Here is a 20,749-nt window from a genome sequence, read left to right on the forward strand (position 1 = left end):
CTGCTATGATGTCCATACACCACCAGATGTATTTTCAAAACTTCAGATCTTTTTTCCGGTACAAGAAGCTTCACAGAGCTTCATCGCTAGATACAAGTGATTGTGGTTTACTTTGAACAGTGTTAAAAATTCATCAAATGAAAAGCAAATTCAATCCATTGTCTTCAAAACATCACAAAACAGGGCTCACCTATATTTTGAGACCAAGATTAAGTTGAAAAAGATAACAAAAAACACAAGATCATGACAAAAACCTTACCTAAAATACAAATATGAGAAACAAAGCCAGTCAAAACGCACATCCTGCACTTTAAGGTTTGCTTCAGAAGATCTGCTTGCCTCTCCTACTCTGAGACTTCTGTGGATTTTTGGTCAAAGTTCAGACACCTTTTGGTGAGCTCAGTGGTTAATGACATCACATATCACATGACTTACTCGCCATGTAATTTGGAATGTGTGCTCTCACTAAAGCCAGTTAACTAAACAGCAGTGTAATAACAAATTCAGTGTAATAAATATAAATAATAAATACAGCAATCCAAATAATCCAAAAAATTAGACCAAAGGAAAAAACATAAAGTGCACTGAAGTCCAAACAAGAATAGCTGCATCAAATATTTGAAATATTCAAATGTGTTCTTCAATGTAAATGTTTAAAATGTAAATATTCTCAATTGTAATAGAAATGTTTCACTTTTTCACCTTCTGATGAAGGTCCATAAAGAGTTAAAGCCCTAGCAAATAATCAAAAATGAAAAATAACCTCCTATTCATATTCACTATCTCAAATGATACCCCACATCCTTAGGTCTGAAATTCACAGTTTGATTTCTTCATTCTGGCATTGACAGTGTTATGCATTTAAGTATTAGAGGTGAAAGGATGACCGTAAATGACTAGACTGAAGATTCATGGGCTTAATACCTGATCACAAAAGCCACAATTAATTAAAAGTTAATATTAAATAATTAAGCAAATGGGGTAAGAAGGAAAAATATGATAAAGGAAAACACCAAGCAAAATAAAAATGGCAAAAAACAACAAGAAATACAAACAGGCAAAATACTCTAAAGAAGTTAAGGCCAAACTATACCAAAAGATCAAAATGCAAAATTTTGAATTCGCGTAAGCCGGCCTAATTCGGGGAGTTTATAAGAAATGTAAAGATTTACTTCATGAAGTAGAAGAACAACCTAAACAAGAATTGTTGCATCAGATGTTTCAAATTTTAAAACGTGTGCTTCAATTTAAATACTTAAAGTCTGGATTTGTAGTAGAAATGTTTCTTTTTTCACCCTCAGATGGAGGCCCATAGCAGATGAGTGCCCTTGTAAAGAATCCAAAATCAAAAGTAACATCATATTGACCTTGAAATTATCTGAAAGAATACCTCACATGCTAAGATCTGAAATTTGTCATTTCGGACCTTCTGAGAGTGAGGGTTAGGACCACCAGTAAAGAATCAAACACCAAAAATGTGATCATATTCATGATTAGCAACTTCGACACTCCACATGCTGATATTACTGATCCCCATTTTTTCAAAATTTTGTGAAAGGAGTAACTTTAACCTCTCGTATCCCATCAGGGTGTGAACCCTTGGGGTCAGTTGAGGTGGCCTGCACAACTTCAAGTCCTTCTGATCATTTTTGCTAAAGACACCTATTGGTTTACATTTTTCATAAAGGTATCATTTACTGCACAAAATATGGTACCAAAATGGCCTGAAAATCAGGGGTTTTCAGCTCTAGAAGGACAAAAAAGAGGGGGGGACCCCAAAAACCTTGACATCGTGCATATCTAGACATCAAGATGAGTCGAATGGCATATCATATGTGAGGATTTTCTCATACCGGTGAGTCAGGAGTCCATCAGACAATGAAAACCTGAAGTAATTTCAAACCATTCATATGAAATTCTTATAAACACAATAAATAGAAGAATGTGTCTGTACTGTAGACTTGAACTCAACCGTGGTCAGTTATTGTAGGTGTGCATGAAGAGAAATCCATCTGTGTCTGAATCAGAATGGCTATAAACAAGCACACAAGTGGTCTCTGATCTTTATTTGGTGTTGAGACTGGAAGATGGTGACTAAGTGGACATTACAGGACATCTTCTTATAGAATCTTTCTGAAGATCCTGAACGCGTTTTTTTCTTCTTTCAGATGAATGGCAGGCTGCCAGGCTGGCAGTGGCAGAGGCAGTGATGTGTTGCTGCCATTTGCTGGACAGAGGCTTTCTAATTTCCCCAGGTTTGTATGTTAATTTATATACAACTTTATTTTTTCAAAAACATAGTCTTATTTTCATGTATCCTTTAAGCACAAAATAAAAAATATGATTCTGCTGTCTTCCTCATGATTATACTTGTGTATAATCTGCTCTTGTCTCTGCCCTTATTTCATACATGACAAAAATGATCCTATAATCCATCTTAATAAAAGCATAAGTGTCTGTGTGTCTGTCTGTCCGTGTGTTCTTCTGGTTTCTATGTCTGTGTCATTCCAGTAATTGGTGCATCACAAACATTAGAATTCCTTTTATAAATCACATACAAAATAGTAAGTAACAGAGACATAGGCATTGCATGTGTCATTCCAACAGATGGCACATCACAAAAATTTGGTATTTGGCACACTGTATTAATACCCAAGGGGAAATTGTCTTTTTGTATGACCTTTGGAGGTCAGAGTGCAGGGACGTCCATTGTATAACACTGCTGAAGCAATTGTCAGGTTAAGGTCCTTGCTCAAGGGCCCAACAGAGTATTTATAGTAATAAAATGCATTGCAGGTGTCATTCCAGCAGATGGTGCACCACAAACATTTGTAGTAATGAAATGCATTGCATTTGTCATGCCAGTAGATGGAACATCTCCATCATTGCCACTACTTTTATGAATCCCATACCAAATGGCATTTAAAAGAGACATATGTATCGTGTGGTATACTGCAGACCTTAACACTGAGGTCTGTGTAGAATATTTAGATTTTAACCCATCTTAGATGCGTAGCACAGGGGTTGGCAGTCTTTTAGCCATGAGACCCCTAGAGGTTTAGTTTCCCTGACATCCTTGCCTGATGTTTTGGTTTTCATCACCCCTTGGCCATCTGAGCATATGATTTATTATTACGCCAACATTTACTTTCTCATTTTCAGTGTTTCATAACCCTTTAGATATATATGCTAATACTGTAAAGCATTTTAAGCTGCTTTCATAAACGCTGCACAAATAATTGATGTTGCTCTTCTTGTGTTGTTTGTGTTGTTTCTTTTCCCCATCATATTGACAATTACATTAACATGTGTACCAATATATTGATTACATTTGTTTCCCTGTAATTGATTAATTAAAGATTTCTCAAGCACAAGGTGGATTCAAATAAAATGAATGCTTTTCTTTGTTACTGTTCTTCCATAAAACTTCTCAATAGTTCAGAATTATCCTCTTAATTACTCCTTTAAATAACAAAGGTACATTTTTTTTCATCGGTGATTCACACCCGTGTTTTGTCTGTGGTCTCATTAGCTTTGTGACGAGTTTCACAAGACTCAAGTTCTCATGCGTAGTGTTGATCGGTGCAAATCGCTGAAGCGTTTTTCACAGCAAAATTGCTGGGTTCACCAGTGACCATCTTTGCTGAATTTTTTTTAATCTACCATATGACCTTTCCCCACATCCCATGATACTTTGAGAGGTCAGTGTGACATCACAGAGCTGTAGCAGCCATGTTGGATGTGGATGTCACTATCCAATCTGTGCTACCTGCCTGATATGCATTACGCGTGCACACAACTTTCACGTATGCGTACTGTAACTGTACACCACTTCATGCTTTATGCCGCTGCCTGATCTGCTTCATGCATTACTCTGTATATGTGGGATAATCTGTGTTATGATTTAAATATGTATCTGAGCATGGCTTGATGGGTAATGTATGCGGAAGGTGGAGGTGGATACCAGAAAGAGTTTGGCAAATTGAATAGAGAAGGTTAGTTGCTTGAATCACAGTGCTGGGTTCATATCTGTTCTGTTGCCAAAAATGATATTATACATGCTATTAGGCTTATATACTTGGAAACAGACTTTATTCTTGAACATGAAGAAACACAATTGGAGTCTGTTTATTAAACACACAGCAAACTTGATCAATTTTGCTCCCAGTCATGGATTCATTGGGAATTTAAAGAATTCAGCTATTTCTTCTTTAAGGTGCTCAAATTGAAGGGAGGCAGAACCCACAGCATTGCTCACCGTCTGAAAGAAAGAACACCTGTCAGGAAAAGAAAAGATTATTAAATATTTCTGTTAACGTGAGATATGCAAGTTTAAGTGAAGGGCAGCAGCTGCTTCTGCATTGTCAAACTGGTTCCTTGCCTGAAGGTGTGTTTTCTTTTCCCTGTGCTTGAGTCAGGTCTCGAAAACAAAAGTGCAGCCCAAAAGCTTGCATCCATTGCATGATGTAATGACCTGGGGTCTCATGCATAATGCTGTGCAGAGAATTCACACTATAAAATGGCGTATGGACAAAAGCGGAAATGTGCGTACGCAGAAAAAAATCCAGATGAATGAATCTATGCGTACGCCAATTTCCATGTTCTTCTGCTCCATAAAGTGCGAAAAGTAATGCACGTACATATGCCTGCTACCTCTCCCTAAACTCCACCCAGAATTACGCCTCTTTGAATATGCAAATCAATGTAAATAGCCCTTAAGCTCAGAGTTCTTTGAAAAGACAATGGTAAAAGCACAGGGGAAAAAGAAGAATTTCAGCGAATAACAAGTGGAGGCAAAGAAAAATGTACTATTTGTTGGTTTAAATAGTGGTACAAACAACAAAAGGAAGTTGATCGAGTGACATAGAGTGTCGGACAAACTCGAAAGCTCAAGTTCACAAAGTCGCACGGTGCCCGAAATAAAAAATTTGTCAGATATCAAAGTCGCTGTGAAAAGGCGAGTCATAGCCCACCGTGTGAGTGTCACATAAAAGCTTATTAGGGTACAGAGAAAAGAAAAAAAAAATAGGGACACGGTGGGAAAAAAAAACATGGAACTTTAATCTCGAAATTTCCACTTTAATTACGCAGTTTATTTTCTCATTAAAGTAGAACATCATAAACTTCATCTTAAAATCTTTAATTTACTAGTTTCTCAAATCCCATCATAACTATAGTAGCACATTAAATGCTTTGTATTGTATGTGTTCTTCTATGTGCTCTATGTGTATGAATCACTATGTGCTTCTTAAACGGGCTTTCCCTCCCACCGACATGACACAGAATCTATTACATTCATGATATTAGAGCTCTCTTAATAATTAAAATACTGAGATGTATACTTGTTATCATTTTCATGATGATAGGAATTAAAGCATGTTATTAAACATGGGAACACAGTGGCGCAGAGTGATGAGCTGGCACCCCGTCCAGAGATTGTTCCTGCCTCCCGCAGGATGTTTGCTGTGCCATGTGCGACCTTCGATGAAATAATTTATTGCAGCAGTACTGTCTCTTTCAAACATACAAACCCCCAATTCCTGTCCTTCCTTTTCTTTCTCCAAGTTCCCAATTATCACTCAACCAGCTCTGTAATAGATGTCAAGTCATCTGTAAGCTGAGAAAGCTGATTCTTCAAAACTTTTAAGGAACATTGAAATATCTTTGTAGTACATGTTTAATTATTCTATCCTTCCAGTGTCACGCCAGTCCCAGCAAGAATACAGCGCGAGGCAGGAACAATCCCTGAACGGGGCACCAGCTCATCGCTAGCGATGCGACACCGTGTCCTCACATGTTTAACTATTAACAATATAGATTATTTAAATGATGTTAACATTTTATCTGTATAATTAAATAAACATATTTTGCTGCATTTCATCTTAAAAATGATATCGTCATCATATGTAAATACGCGCTTTATATAGTGGCTCAGGTTGTGCAATATTATAACTGTAGTGCAAGTTTACAGTGAGGTAATTGAACTTAAGTACAAACAGTTCTACAAGGAGCACTTGATGGACTGATTGAGTGCGTTTATAGTTCTTGGGATGAAACTGTTTCTGAACCGCGAGGTCCGTACAGGAAAGGCTCTGAAGCGTTTGACGTATGAGAGCAATTCAATAGACAGCATGGCTGAGGCAGCGTGTGCTTGATGCTGTATGCCGATAATTTTCTTTCTGATCAGCGGCTGTGGAGCTGTGATTCCACACTCAGATACAGTGGGATAAATACTTGAGAGTAACAACACTAAAGCAGCTATGGTATTTGGAATAGTTTGGCCATTCCGTGGACCATTATATTGTTCCAGGTTAATTACAATCAGATGCCTTAAACTAATAAACAATTTGCGGTTTATTTCAGTGTATTTGATAGAGCCGCGTCAGTGATGTGGATCTAAAAAAGAAAGGGAAACCACACTGGAAAAAAAGCACTGCTTTGACACTGGGTGCCGGCAATTTGTAAAACCGAGCGGAGAACTTGCATACGCCAGGGTTTGAGCTAGCATTACGCCAAGTTTAGCTTTTGTACATCGCAATGTGAGCGTGGAAACTGGAGTATGCAAAATTTTTGTGCATGCGTACCATTTATACATGAGGCCTCTGGTCAGTAATGCAGCAAGATTTGCACCCCGCAGGTGTTAATAAAAATTTAATTGGTTCAACTCTTTCAATAGTTCTTCATAGCTCAAACAGTCCTGGAATCAACCTAGTTGTTCTGTGGTGGACATCTCTGAAATACCCGCTAGCAGTAAATTAAGAGAGGATGGAATTAGACAGACCCATATCTAAGATACACATGAGTTTGAGAAACTGTGACGAGAGTCATTATCTAAAATTCTGGAAAACCTGGGAGCGGTGCCTAAACGAGAAGTCATTAACCAAAGGATGAGTCACTGAAATCACAAACCAAGCTAAGAAATGAAATTCTAAGAGTTGTTAACCAGAAAGCTTTCAACATTATGAGTACTAAAATGAAACATTTAATCTGTAATCTCGACACTGGACTGACCACTGAGTAGGGTTATAAAGCTGAGCATCCTGACATACAGCTTAGTATGTCACAACGGAATAATGAAATGCTGACGCTACAAAATGAAAAAATGACAAAAACATTTATATGTATTCCAAAATAAACTATTACTGCAAAACACATATGAAGAAACATTCCTTGGGGTTACAACTCTCAAATCTTCTACCATGGCTGGTCATTTGTCTGTCCAGGATTTTAAATCACCTGTAGCTCGCAAAACCGTTTCACCTATTGACTTGAAATTTGGTACACATATACTACGTGATGTCTACTATCCGCTTTCGGGGTGATGATTTTATTACTCTTTTTATTTTTATTTTATTTTATTTTAGAATCAACTCTCGGCAGAGTGCAGCAGGGCGGCCGTGCGGTGCATGCGTACGCGCGCCGTTCTCATTCCCCACCACCTTTGCTAATCATTCTTGAGGCAGATTGAAGACTTAAGTGCCAGATTAAGTGAAAGATTAAAGAAAATGTACTAAGTAACTGCAACACAAAAACTAACCTAATCAGTTTTAACGCGAAAAGATGCCAACGAAAGAAGAGAAGCAGCGGGCCGCAAGGGTGGAGTAAAGAAGAGCTGCTCAGGAAGCAGCAAGCACATCAACCTCTGATCAAATGAATGCTAAACGTACAGAGTAAGAGGATGAATACTGTGAATGCTCAAGTCAAGTGTATTCACTGCACGCTATCATGCAGTGCACTGTTACTGGTAATCTATAATGTGGGAATTGAAAAAATGTATTTGACAAAAAAAAATTATATATTCTAAAAAGGTTCCCCAAATAGCAAGTTAACAACTACTACTTTATAGAGTTTATGTGTAACCTTTCTTGACTTGCACTCCCCAGCTCAGGGTGTTATATAACCACGTAACGAGTCAGGAAGGTTCTGTTTCTGTGATGTGATCGTTTTCTGAATTGAAAAAAATTCATGGTTTTGGTACCAATGTAAGTGAAGTTTTGGAGGTTAAAGATTCTGAAAGGGGAACCAAGGGGAGCAATCAAAAGTAGGAATGGTTGGAGCTTACCTGTCAAGCTCTATTTTTTAAAGGATCAGCTAAACGAGAAGCGAAAGTATGGCAATTTAGCACTAGAATCCCTGAAGCCTATGAAATTCCTTTGCACCTCTCCATCAGCGTCTTTGTTTTGCAAATTTGTCAATCCGTACAAGCAGCAAGCATCCTGATATCCTATCCCCCCACTGATGCAGCTGAAGTTCTCCCAGCTCAAGTCAGTTTATCTGAGTTTGAGGTGTCTAGAATTGTATAGGATAAATAATATATTGTTGTTTAGAATACATGCATTTCATGTGTGTTCCACATCTATAACGAGTTGGGTAAATGTAGGATGATATGAAATGCGAGGCAAGAAATATTGAGCACATAACTAAAACAGAAACTTTTTCCATGTTATAATAATGACAAAATGTGGACATGAATTGTATAATGTGTGAAGACTGAAGTCCAAATATCAAATAAACACTTTTTCAAAAGGTATAACAAAACAAGTGCTCCTTTATTCAAAAACATAACCGAAGAAAAATACTTTTTCATAGGTTTCAGATATTCTAGTGTTAAAGGAAGAAGACTTCACTTTGATGACCAACACCTCATTATTCTGGACATCCTAGTGAACTCAAAACGTGTGATTTTTGTAGAAGGAATCAGCACTAGTGTCATAATCTGGTTTGTACATTTTTTTGCCTTTGAAGTAGGAATCTAGTGGTTACATTAATGTTTTTATTTACTGTGTTTTGAGCATTATTAATTAAATGATTCATGTTCTTCCGCAGCACCATCTTGTTTTTCCTCTAAACACACCTGGTTGAACACTGCTTGTTAGGAGACTGTTCTTGAAAGTCATGTGTCTTGGTGTCACTAGCGTGACATTTTAAAAAGCTGTTGCTGCACATACCTAATTCATCCAAGATTGGATTCCTGAAAGAAAAAAGCTTTGTGCCAATCCATATTGTTGATTTTTAATTTCACTGGTTACAACATTCATGTTTCATGTTTCTTCTACCTTTTTTGGCTTATGATTTACTGCTATGTTTTCTGACTGCGATTCTGGCTTCACATACTGAGCTTTGTTATTTAATTGTTGTCTTCCCTGCATGTAATTCTGACTTCTTCATGCTATCTCCCAATTCCAGTTTCCCTAAATTGCTGTTGCTTTGTGTCAGGAGTACAGCTAAGAGTGGACTTGGAAGGTGCCTAAAGATGTCTACTGTTAGGCCATTCTAGCTATGGTTCCTGCCAGACATTCTACCCTTCATCATTCACAAATCAGACCGGTATGACGACTTTGGACACAGAACGTTCCAGTTACTTAGGTCTTATTAGGTTTTCTGTTCCTACTCTTTCTTTTTTCTTGTTCAGTCTTCAAATCAGGTTAGTCCTTAAGCAAATGGGCTTCCAAAATTCTCTGCACCCTCTTCTCACCCTCTTTATAATGTGTCCTGCTTATTATCTCTAAACTTTAAGCCAGTATCATCGCTATATGCAACTCTGCTTATGATATCTGCTAGAGCTCTATCCTTATTTTCAGATCTTCTTTTTTTTTTTCTCCAGCTCAAAAAACACTATACTTAACAACATCTCTGCATCCTCTAAAAACCACAATTACCAGCATATACTTTTTGAACTTGTACATCGCCGGTACCTCACCCCTCATAAATTTTATGCTACGCATTTTGTTGCTCATCCCATCTGTCACTTTGATTGTCACCAGCCCTTTTCTCCATGTGTTCCGGGACTGTCCTTCAGTTTATTCTTTTTGGTCCAATGTTTCTAATTGCCTCTCCTCCTTCTCTCTGTTAATATTCCCTTTTTGCTGCATATGCTTCTTCTCCTGGACATCTCTTCTCTTACCATAACTTCCACCTTGTCTTGGCACCATCTCTGCCAAACTAATTTTAGCCTCTTGCTGGAAATTTCTGAACTCAATCTCTTCAGTCTAATCTTACTTCAACTTTTGGTGGGACAGATCAATAAATCTTCTGGCTGCAATATAGAGAATTGGCAAGCTGCAGTGCATTTGGATAGAAGCTGGTTGACTGGGGATCTGCACCAGGACACAGACCTTAACCTTTAATTCTGCACTTTTCCACTTCCCACTTGTTCCTCAGGGGATCACTCTGTCAGTCTAAATTCTCTCACCAGTCTACACAGTTTTATCAGTGCATTTCAATCATATATGGACCCCTTTTACAGAGCAATTCATAGGTTGTTCTTCCCTACTGTTGTTACAATTTCTTTCTCCATGATTGCTAACTGTTGTTTCAATTCAAAACAAAAATGTTTGATCACAAAAAAACTTTTTTCCTTCTGAGGCATCTATAAAAACTATAAATACTTAAAACACAGTGGTGGACCGTGCATTTCACACCTAGGCCTTCAGTAGTGCTCTGTCTGAATCAACCCGCCCCTCAAAAACTAATTTATGGTTATAAAAACCATCTTAATATGCAGAAATACAGTATAAAGAGCCATTGCATCGCAGATAGATAACTCCTGTAGCCACAATAAATGCCTTTATTGAATAGACAAACCAGGGGTGAACAAGTTCCTTTCTACTGCAGCTACAGCCCATGACACACATAAAAAACATCAATAATAACTCATGAACTTGCAATATTATTTAGGAAAATCGCAACATTTTACTCACCAAAAATTTGGATTATTTGTAAACAAAATCCATCCTCCTCTCTTTCTTCAAAAACAGTTCAATTACTCTGTTGTATAGATTATCCATGCGCTTCAGTTCCATCACAAAGTCCCTTTCTATCACCATCGAAGTTAATGCTGAAAGTCGATCCTGCCCTGTCGTATTTCTGGCAACAACAGAAGCAGTGGACACGGGAATGCTCACCGCCAAACATACCAATACAGCTGCCCCATGATGCTCTCATTCAGATTTTTCTATTACACCATCTGCACCATCCTATCCAATCAACGGGTCTGAATACGGTGACGTTGCCGTATTCCTGCTAGAGGGCCCTAGTGAAACCAACTCAAAATCTGATTGGTTGAAGCAACAGTTTAATCGACATTTATTTTGTGTTAGAGGGCCTGCAGAACAGATTGTGAAGGCCTCTGGGCAGACTTCTTTGACTTTGACCCTGCCTGGCAACAAATGATGGCTGAAATGTGATTGGTTAAATGCTTTAATGCGAAAATACATGTCTGGAAACAGGCGCAGGACAACCATCGGAAAAGCTATGAAAGGAAGCGGACAGACTATTTGGAATTATTTTATAAGTATTCATGGACAAAATATAATTAACATCAGTTTGTGATTCAGATATTTTTTTAGGCCAGCGGAGAAGGCCTTGCAGGCCCTGATGGCCCGCCACTGTTAAAACAGTTTGTTGTGGCCAAACATTAATTTATTAATTATTATAAACTTTATATGTTTCTATTATTCATCAGGTAGCAGTGCATTACAGTAATTGGTGTTTGCTGGAAAAATATGGAATGTTCCTCTTTTTTATTTTGTTGTTGTTCATCCTGCAATAAGTAATTAAAAGATGCATGGTAGTCTGCAGCTACAGTATGTTTAGCTAAATAATATTAAAGAGTTGCCAACAGATTATGGGCCCTGTCACAAACAGCTACAGTAAATAAGTGCATAATATAGTAACAGGTAAAGATTACAGAAGAAAACAGAAAAATGGCCACTACCACCGCTTCAGCAAAGCTTTTAATAGTGAAACTGACAAACCAGAACTGCCAGGCTTGGAAGTTTAAGTTGACAATGCTGCTAATAGGGTACGTGGAAGTCTGTAAATGAAGCTAGAGAGTCCCAAAAGAGGTACAGAGTTTTACATCAAAACACACACAAACAAGGTAACAGTCGGCGGAAGTGTAATTACTGATGAAACCTCTGTATGTTCAAATTCATACAAACTGACACAAGAAGTTCAGACTGCAGAGAAATCCACATCAGTGCTACAAGAGCAAAGTGACAGAGAAATAGAAATTAATGCTGAACATTCAAATACTGAAATAAAAGAAGCTGAACTGCAAGTGACTTCAGTTAGAACATCCTGACGAAGTACTAAAGGTATTCCAGCTAAACGTCTTTCTTATATGGCTCGCACAACTCTACAGTACAGTCCAAGCCAGGTTCATGGGATGAAATGCAAAACCTGCCAGCCCATGAGAAACAAATGTGGATTAAAGCTGCTGATGAAGAAATGACATCGCTTAATGATCTCTGGACATGGCAGCTTTCAGAGCTACCTCCAGGCAAGTGTGCAAATGCATGTAAATGGAGTTTTAAAGCCAAATATAATCTCTGAAGACAAAGTCTGTTGGTTGTCAGGCACATGCGATTAGGAGGCATCCTCAAGGCTCTGCACAGGTAAGCAATGCCACCCCATGCAGAGAGGGGCCACTCTCTCTAACGCAATCTCCTGTTTCCATCTGCAGTTCAGGGGAACCCCAGATGTAAGGCGAGTGACATGACTTCTGGGACCGCATCACCATGACACACCCTTTCCAGCAATCAGCCCTTCAAAACCAACTGGGACCTGAAAGAGGACATCAGTTTGTTTACCTACCAAGAATGTGAAGGACCTACTCAGGAGCACTTCATTCTTTTCTTATTTTAGCCCCCTCACATGCTGTTTATTTTGACCACCATTTCCCTCATATCCCTGGGATTAAACATGAGCCTGCTGGTTTTCCAAAACTATTTTGTGCCTCAAGTCTGCTATTAATCACAAGGTACAAAGCAATGTTAGTTGCTAAAGGGTACTCACAAAAATCTGGCGAGGATTATGATACTACTTTTGCTGCAGTTGCCAAACAAAGTACTTTCAGATCCTTCATGACAGTGGCAGCTCTAATGAACATGATTGTGAAACATCAGATATCAACAGAGCCTTTCTTAATGGTGATATTGAAGAGGAGATATATATGACACAGCCAAAAGGATATGTAAAAAATGGAGAAGAGCATCTTGTATGAAATCTACAAAAATCCCTCTGTGGATGTGAGCAATCAGCTTGAGCATGGAAGTGAAAAATAAACAAAGTTCTGCTAGATGAAGGATTCACACAAAGCAGATCTGATCCATGTTTATACTCTAAATGTATAGATACAGAATGGAAGTATCTCTTGTTCTATGTGGATGATTTGACAATAGTATTGCTCACAAAAAGGACGAGGAAATTGCAAGCAGTACTCAACCAGCACTTTGACACTCAAAACCATGGGAAAGTGACATAATATTACCTAGGAATCAACATACAGCGTGAAGAGGATGGCAGCTTCCCGTTGAAACAGATTGCAAAAACAGATGTAATTCTTCAGCAGTTCAACATGACTGAAGCCAAGGGAGCCTGCACAGCCATGGACACAACTATCTAAAATTGGAAGGAGAAGATCTTCTTCCTACTAATGAACAGTACAGACAAGCAGTGGTGGCACTTTTGTATATTGCAGCTCCAGTGCCGCTACTCTGCAGACAGGTAACTAAACAACGTCACGACGTATCTCAAACAGACAAAACACTTGATTTTAAAATTGTCTGCAAATGGTAACGTCAAGATTTGTAAAGACTTGGTTGCTTCTGGGGTGTTCATAAAACCTTCATAGTTTATCATCCCCTGCAGACTTAACCAGCTTTCTAGTTAAGTTGATTTAAACTTAAATGAGTACCAATCCCACCACTGACACCTGAAGAGACAGATGTTTAAAAGTGCCTTAACCGTAACCCTTCACTTTCTGTTTTTTACACCAATTTTGAATTCCCATACACAGTACGTTTTGAACTCCTAATTTCAGATTCCCCCTGTAACCTCTCACGTTATACTTTACCAAAATCTCTTTGTAAATCAAAATTAATAATATCATAAAAGATCTGTTGATTAAACAGTTTGCTGTTCCTCATAACGTTTGGACACAATTTCCCTAACTAACCCCATATACACCATCTGCCAGTACTTCTATACTTATTGTGTGCTGTCTGATTTATTATCTTTAAATATTATTTTAATTAATTTTCACTTGATGCACATCAGGCTCATAGGATTGGTGCGATGACCTTTGAATACAAAATCTAAGTCTCATAATTTGGTTTGAATTTGGGTCCTCTAAGGATGCCAGTGTTTATTTTTGTTGTTAGGTCCACTTTTAGCGTTGCTAGGGGTGTAGCTTCTGAGTTCGGGACCCACGCATAATCTATTAACGGGCGGCTATGAGTGCAAATTCTTATCTGATCTGCGGATACCAAATTTCTGAAGTATTTAAAGTTTACCGTTTCTCACATGTACTTACGATTTTTACCCTCTTGTTCTCTACACCACGATTATTGTCTCTTGTATTTGCCTTCTGTTTTGTTTAATTTTAAATCTATATTTTTCTGGTTTTAACTCGCACCTCCTGGTTTTTGCTCAGAAGTCTATCTGCCAATTCACTGACAGAGTACATAGGAACTTCCCCTGTATATACTCATTTTGGAAAAATACATTTCATTGGTTTTCATAAATGATCACCAAATTTCATCCATAAACTCAACTAGATGTTATCTGGTCCCAATGACAGCTCAGATCAAGATAAATAGTACTGTAATGACCTAGTGCTGGACCTCTGAGAGAACTGATGTTCTCAATGGACGGAGGCAGCAGGAGCAGTGAAGTGTAAATCCAACCTTAGCAGTGTGGCTCTGGGAGGTCTGAACAGCAAGCACTTTAGTAGACACACTTGAGAGGCATCTCTCCACTGCTGAATTCCATCGGCTTAGGTGTTCAGTCACTGGGCTCCTCAGATATGATTTTGGGTTTGGATCAACTTACAAAGGCAGGGAAAGTGTGGCAAATGGTGGAGGGTTTTTCAGGCATAGAAGGTAAGGAAGCCAATCATGAAAGTGTGAAACTGCAGAAGATCAGAGCAGCATTGGAGAGCAGCCAAAGAAGGAGACAGCAGGTTCAACTGTAAAGAAACCAACAGTCCTTTTAAGGCCAATTATCTCCAACTTTATCTGATTCCATGATTGTTTGCTTTTGTTGCTTCCCCATACAGTCCCAACATATTTCTGAAACATGATCTCCACATCTAAACCCATAACGACTGTTCACTAATACTTCTGTTCTTTGCAATGTGATGTTTGATTGTTTCCTCAATCCTCAGCTCAATCACCTCTGTATATAACTTGGATAGTATTTGTTAGCCTCCAGTACTTCAAAATATCACCATTGTACAGTGGTCTTTGAAAAATACGCCATCAAGGGGTTTATTAGAAGTCTAGGATAACCGTTATCTGGTCCTGAGGATTTGTTTAATTTCAAAACTTTTAATCGTAGAAGCACAATTGTGTAATCTGCAAATCATTTGGTACCTTTTAATTAATTTGTTGTAGTTACTAGAAGATTATGAACTTCTTCACATGTGACGCCCTCAGAAAAATATATTGTGAGACCACTGGCCCTTTCTTTTCTGCTTGTCTTTTTCAGGTTTCCTTACCTTCTTAGTACATTTCACCTCATCCTTGAACGTCACTTTCTTAATGTTGAGATGTTGTACGAACCTAAGGGTAGACTTTTGAAATTTCCTAATTTAAACAGATTCTACTCCACAAAGAAAACCAGTGCTGCGTAAAATGATTTTAAGCCATTTTGGATTTCTATGCACTTGAAGTATTTTCTATAAAAGATTTAATTACCACAACAGTTAAAGTAAAATTCCTGCCAAGCAGTTTCATGTAACTATTTGTAAGAAAGCAACATTTTGTTATACAAAACATACAGAGAGGTTACAATTGAGCATGAGAAAGGCACTATATAAATAAAATGTATTATTATTACTTTTATTATTATTTTTGCTATTATTATTATAAAAATATTTAATCCTTTTAATTTCATTCTTTGTCCGATCATTAAGCATAGGCAGAGTTTGTACTTTCTCTGCACGTTATTTTACATTTTATGCAGATATTCCATTATTCTGCTGCAACTCTAAATTATCACCATAGCTTGTACTGAAATGAGAATCAGTTATTGATGGTTTTTAAGATTTAACATCCAAAAACATGACTGACAAAATTGTTCATACAGGACGTTTGGGAGCCAGCAATGTACCACATTTGATTTGAGGATTATGGATTTTTTCCCACATGACAATGGTTTCGTGTGGCAAGAATGGATGTACCAAGAGCAACTCCCGATAAAAGCAAGGGTCATAAGTCTCAAAGGTATTGGAAAGCATTTGAAAACCAAGAGTTAGGATACCCGTGTGGGACATGGGTTGCAATCCCACCTTTTCCAAACACATGCCCAGAAAGACGTCATCGATGGGAAATAGTTCAGTTCCGTGTAACACTTTGTAGATGGCCTTAGTTGTAAACATGGACAGAAGAATGCCACCACCACTACAATAAGGAGGAAACAAGTGAGACTCATAGATCTGAGTAGGAACAAAATATTTACTGTATGCATCTCGAATGGGGCCATTGCCAATAATCAAGAAACCCATAAAGAGATGCTCACTGCCATCATTGTCTTTCAAGCCTTTCAGAAACAGCACCATATTTTCTGTATTGGCGAATACGTCATCATCCCCATTGAAAAGAAAGTGAGCATGAGGACACCGTGTTTCCAACCACTCCAGGAAAAGGGTTTGCTTTAGGGTGAGATTGTAGAAGGTGTCAATGAAGTCAAATTGCAGGATGTCGTTGTGCTGCTCATTCTCAATTTTTAGGAGTGAGTCGTACCTATGGGCATCGACACTGCTTTCAGGAATACCAGAGACAAAGATCCTGCGAATCCAGACCCCATTCTGCAATCTTTCTTTACCCCAAGTCTTTCGAATGACTTCCCTTCTGCCATAGTTTAAAGGAGAAGATTTAATCATCAGCAGAAGAAACACATTTGAGGAATCTTGAGGTCTTTTGCCACATTTTTCAGGAGCATCAAGTAAAACAGGAAAATTACGACAGTGACGGTATCGCAAAAATTCCTTCATTGGCTTGTTGAATGAGGTGAATTCAGGGATTTCACCTACCGATGTGTTAATTTTACATTTAGTGACCAGCTGCATAGTCGCTTGATTGACGTTTGTATGCAGTTTTGGCATTGACTGGGCTGTCTCACTTTTAGGCACTTCCAACAAATCATCACTATTGTCAGTAAACAGGAGAATTAAAAGACCAAGTGATCCAACCAACAAAAGTGCAATGACCTCCAGCCGGCGATTTATCCTCCTCATCTCTGAAATTAAGAAGAAATAGAAAAATAAATACATACATACATACTGTACATGATTAAAATAATGTCTCCATGACTATGATCATGAATTATGTGAGTTTGAGAATGTTGTGTTTGTGACGCCTCAGACCCCCAGCCTTGATCTCACAAAACACTCCACAGGCAACCTGTTTGCACAGCCATGTTGATTCATCAGACCAACATGTGACAAATCTGTAAGTCAAGGTATGGGCCATGACACACTGTATTGTATAAACAAATCAACAATAACATTATCTCGCCGTTCTCCATAAAAACAAATAAAACACAAACAGTGGAGAAATGAGCAATGATTAAAAACAATTAAAAACTCTTCCTTTTTCAAGCCAATTGTCCTTTGTGTTTCCCTATAGTCCTCTGTCATCTGTGGGATGAGAATCTGCCATACCACAGTTTATTAAGGAAATGAGACTAAAATGTAAAGATGTTTAAAATAGTAGATTTCCAAATAAAAAGTTAAGAAATATTTTTTTTTTTAAATTTCAGCCATTAAAATCAAATGGTGTCTTTAAGATAAGGAAATAAATCCCAATAAATACTTAAAAAAATATCCAGTTCACGGACAGGTAACCCCCTTTTTTTTTGTCCTTTATTTCGCCTTATACAATTTCTTGTATTAGGAATTTGTTAGTTTTCACATAACCCTTGGGGTCAGAGCCCAGGGTCAGCCATTGTACAGCGCCCCTGGAGCAATTACAGGTTAAGGGCCTTGCTCAAGGGCCCAGCAGAGCAGGGTTTCTTTTGGCAGTGACGGGGATTCGAACCAGCAGCCTTCTGGATACCAGCACAGATCCTTACCCTCCTTAGCCTCTATCATCAGGACCTCAGGACTCAAGACCAAAGCCCACCACATCCCAGTGTGCCAACTCAGGCAGTCACCACAGACCCAAACTACCAACTCATGTTTCAAAACATGTCACATGAAGGATCTGTACTAAATCCGCACCAGTACAGCAGTGGACACTTGACAGACCTTTCCTACTGCATTTATGTTGATGTTTTGGTATTTACGTGTTTCTGTTACAAATAATAAGTTTCTTTTTGTTGTTGGAAAAAATGTAATGGTTCTGAAATATAATGCTAAGGTTATTAACAGTCAGTCAGTCAGTCATTATGCAACCTGCTATATCCTAACTACAGGGTCACGGGGGTCTGCTGGAGCCAATCCCAGCCAACACAGGGTGCAAGGCAGGAACAAATCCTGGGCAGAGCGCCAGCCCACCACAGAGGATATTAACAAATGAAAGTCAAAAAATAAGCAGCTTTTTTAAAGACTGTAGCAAAATTCCAAGAAAGTAAATAGCATGGCCTGTGTAGGGGGGCAGTCACATACGGTATCCTGGGGGACCTTGGAGGAACAAAGGTTGACAGCCACTGCATTAGGAGATTCTAACTCAGAATCTGCAGAGAAAGTCTTTGAGTTGCAGTGATGAGTCCCTTTAATGCTTGGCTGCTCCACTCTGTTACTTCGGCTACCCTCATTTGAAGTACGAAGACAGAATGTAACATTTAAAAAGAAACTCCGTTTGAAAGCTTCTACCTCATATACACCTTTATCTATAGATAGATAGACAGATAGATAGATAGACTGCGGTGGGCTGGCACCCTGCCTGGGATTGGTTCCTGCCTTGTGCCCTGTGTTGGCTGGGATTGGCTCCAGCAGACCCCCGTGACCCTGTGTTCGGATTCAGCGGGTTGGAAAATGGATAGATAGATAGATAGATAGATAGATAGATAGATAGATAGATAGATAGATAGATAGATAGATAGATAGATAGATAGATAGATAGATAGATAGATAGATAGATAGATAGATACTTTATTAATCCCAAGGGGAAATTCACATAGGTTTAGGTTTAGGTTTAGGTTTCTTTATTTAGTCATGTTTACACAGGAAAACATGAAATTTGCCTTCTCAGTTGCATCTAATAACAGACAGAATGAAATAAAACAGACAAATAGAAATAAGAAAGGTTAAGGTAAGGCAGTTAGATAAAACATATTTACACCAAAAAAAAAAAAAAAAAAAGGCTACAGGATATATATCAAAACCTTAAACATTATCTCCGATATTTCTTATTGAAAAGTCGTATGGCACTAGGAAGAAAGGAGTTTCTGGAGCGATTTGTGTGGGTTTTCAAAGCAACTATCCTTCCTGATTTACTGAAGTTTAGTTCTCCATGTAATGGATGTCTGTCATCAGTTGAGATGATTTCCAGTTTCTTTAGCATTGCCCTCTGACACACACTAGTCACATCATCTACATCAGCCCCAATAACTTTAGCTGCATACTTCGTAATCTGCTGGAGCTTTTTTGAGTTTTGGTTTGTCAGACTATTAAACCAGGCAATGAAACTGAAAGTGATCACGGACTGGATCATACTGCGATAGAAGGACAACATGAGGTCCTTGTCTACTTTAAATAGTTTGAGTTTATGGAGGAGAAATAAGCGCTAGTTGCATTTAGAAAATAATTTTTTTGTATTTGTATTCCAGTTAAGATTGTTATCTAGGTAAGTTCCTAAGTATTTATATTCATTCACTATTTCTACCTCCTCTCCCAGAACTACAATAGGTGAACATACAGATTTCTGTCTCTTAAAATCAAATATCATTTCTTTGGTCCTTTTTACATTCAGAGTAAGAGGGTTTTTATTGCACAAGTTTACCGTACAGTCCACTTGATTTAGATGGTGGCTTTCATCCTCCCCAGATATGTGTCCTATGATCATGGTGTCATCCGCATACTTAATAATGGAGCAGTGGTCATTGTTCTGTCTCAGGTCACTTGTGTACACAGTAAACAGTAATGGTGATGAGACACACACCTGTGGATTTCCTATGTTTGAATGAATGGCTGTTGAAAAAGTGTCTGAACTTTAACTGTCTGTGAACGATTTAAAAGAAAGTTCTGAATCCATAATATGATAAATGGGTTTACATTCATACTGTTTAATTTCCCAATCAGTATATGAGGCTGCATAGTATTGAACGCTGAAGAAAAATCCAAAAATAGTGCTCTGACATATGAACCAGGCTGATCAAGAAAGGTATAGATTTGATGTAAGATAACAAGCAGAGCATCTTCCACACTTCTGTTTGCACAATAAGCAAATTTATTGTTGTCTTGAAAAGACTTTGTCTCTGTTATTAAAATGATTTTCACCAAGTGTTCAAAGCATTTCATTGGAATAGATGTAAGTGCCACTGGTCTATAGTCATTTAAACAGCTTGGCCTAGGAACCTTAGATACAGGGGTAATGATTGATTGTTTCCACAGATTAGGTACAATACCACAGGTCAGAGACCAGTTAAAAAGCAAATGAAAAACTGGGGAGAGCTGCTTAGAGCAAGACTTTAAGAGCCGACCTGATATGCCGTCTGGTCCCACTGCCTGCCGCAAGCCTTTTTCCACTTCAGTTAAACTGAACCCAATCACAGCAGAATACCTGGTGTTTTTATAAAGCGT

The 20,749-nt window shown here is 38.2% G+C and overlaps 2 protein-coding genes across 4 annotated transcripts in view; one reads left to right on the plus strand and one right to left on the minus strand.

Annotated features, from left to right (window-relative positions):
- The window catches only part of LOC127529379 (uncharacterized), a 773,396-nt gene that overhangs the window by 585,662 nt on the left and 166,985 nt on the right, over positions 1 to 20,749 (plus strand). The gene's annotated exons all lie outside the window — the stretch shown is intronic.
- Positions 14,687 to 20,749, minus strand: part of LOC114658706 (N-acetyllactosaminide beta-1,3-N-acetylglucosaminyltransferase 3-like) — a 74,886-nt gene continuing 68,823 nt past the window's right edge. For 2 of the 3 annotated variants that reach the window (XM_051932745.1, XM_051932746.1), the window contains exon 2: positions 14,687 to 17,244. In XM_051932745.1, coding sequence (XP_051788705.1) covers positions 16,085 to 17,242 — 1,158 coding nt within the window. In that variant the 5' untranslated portion in view covers positions 17,243 to 17,244 and the 3' untranslated portion in view covers positions 14,687 to 16,084. The remainder of the gene's footprint in view (positions 17,245 to 20,749) is intronic. The other variant, XM_051932744.1, reaches the window with a different exon arrangement.

This window comes from Erpetoichthys calabaricus, chromosome 10 (genome assembly GCF_900747795.2).
Source record: "Erpetoichthys calabaricus chromosome 10, fErpCal1.3, whole genome shotgun sequence".
Classification (NCBI taxonomy): domain Eukaryota; kingdom Metazoa; phylum Chordata; class Cladistia; order Polypteriformes; family Polypteridae; genus Erpetoichthys; species Erpetoichthys calabaricus.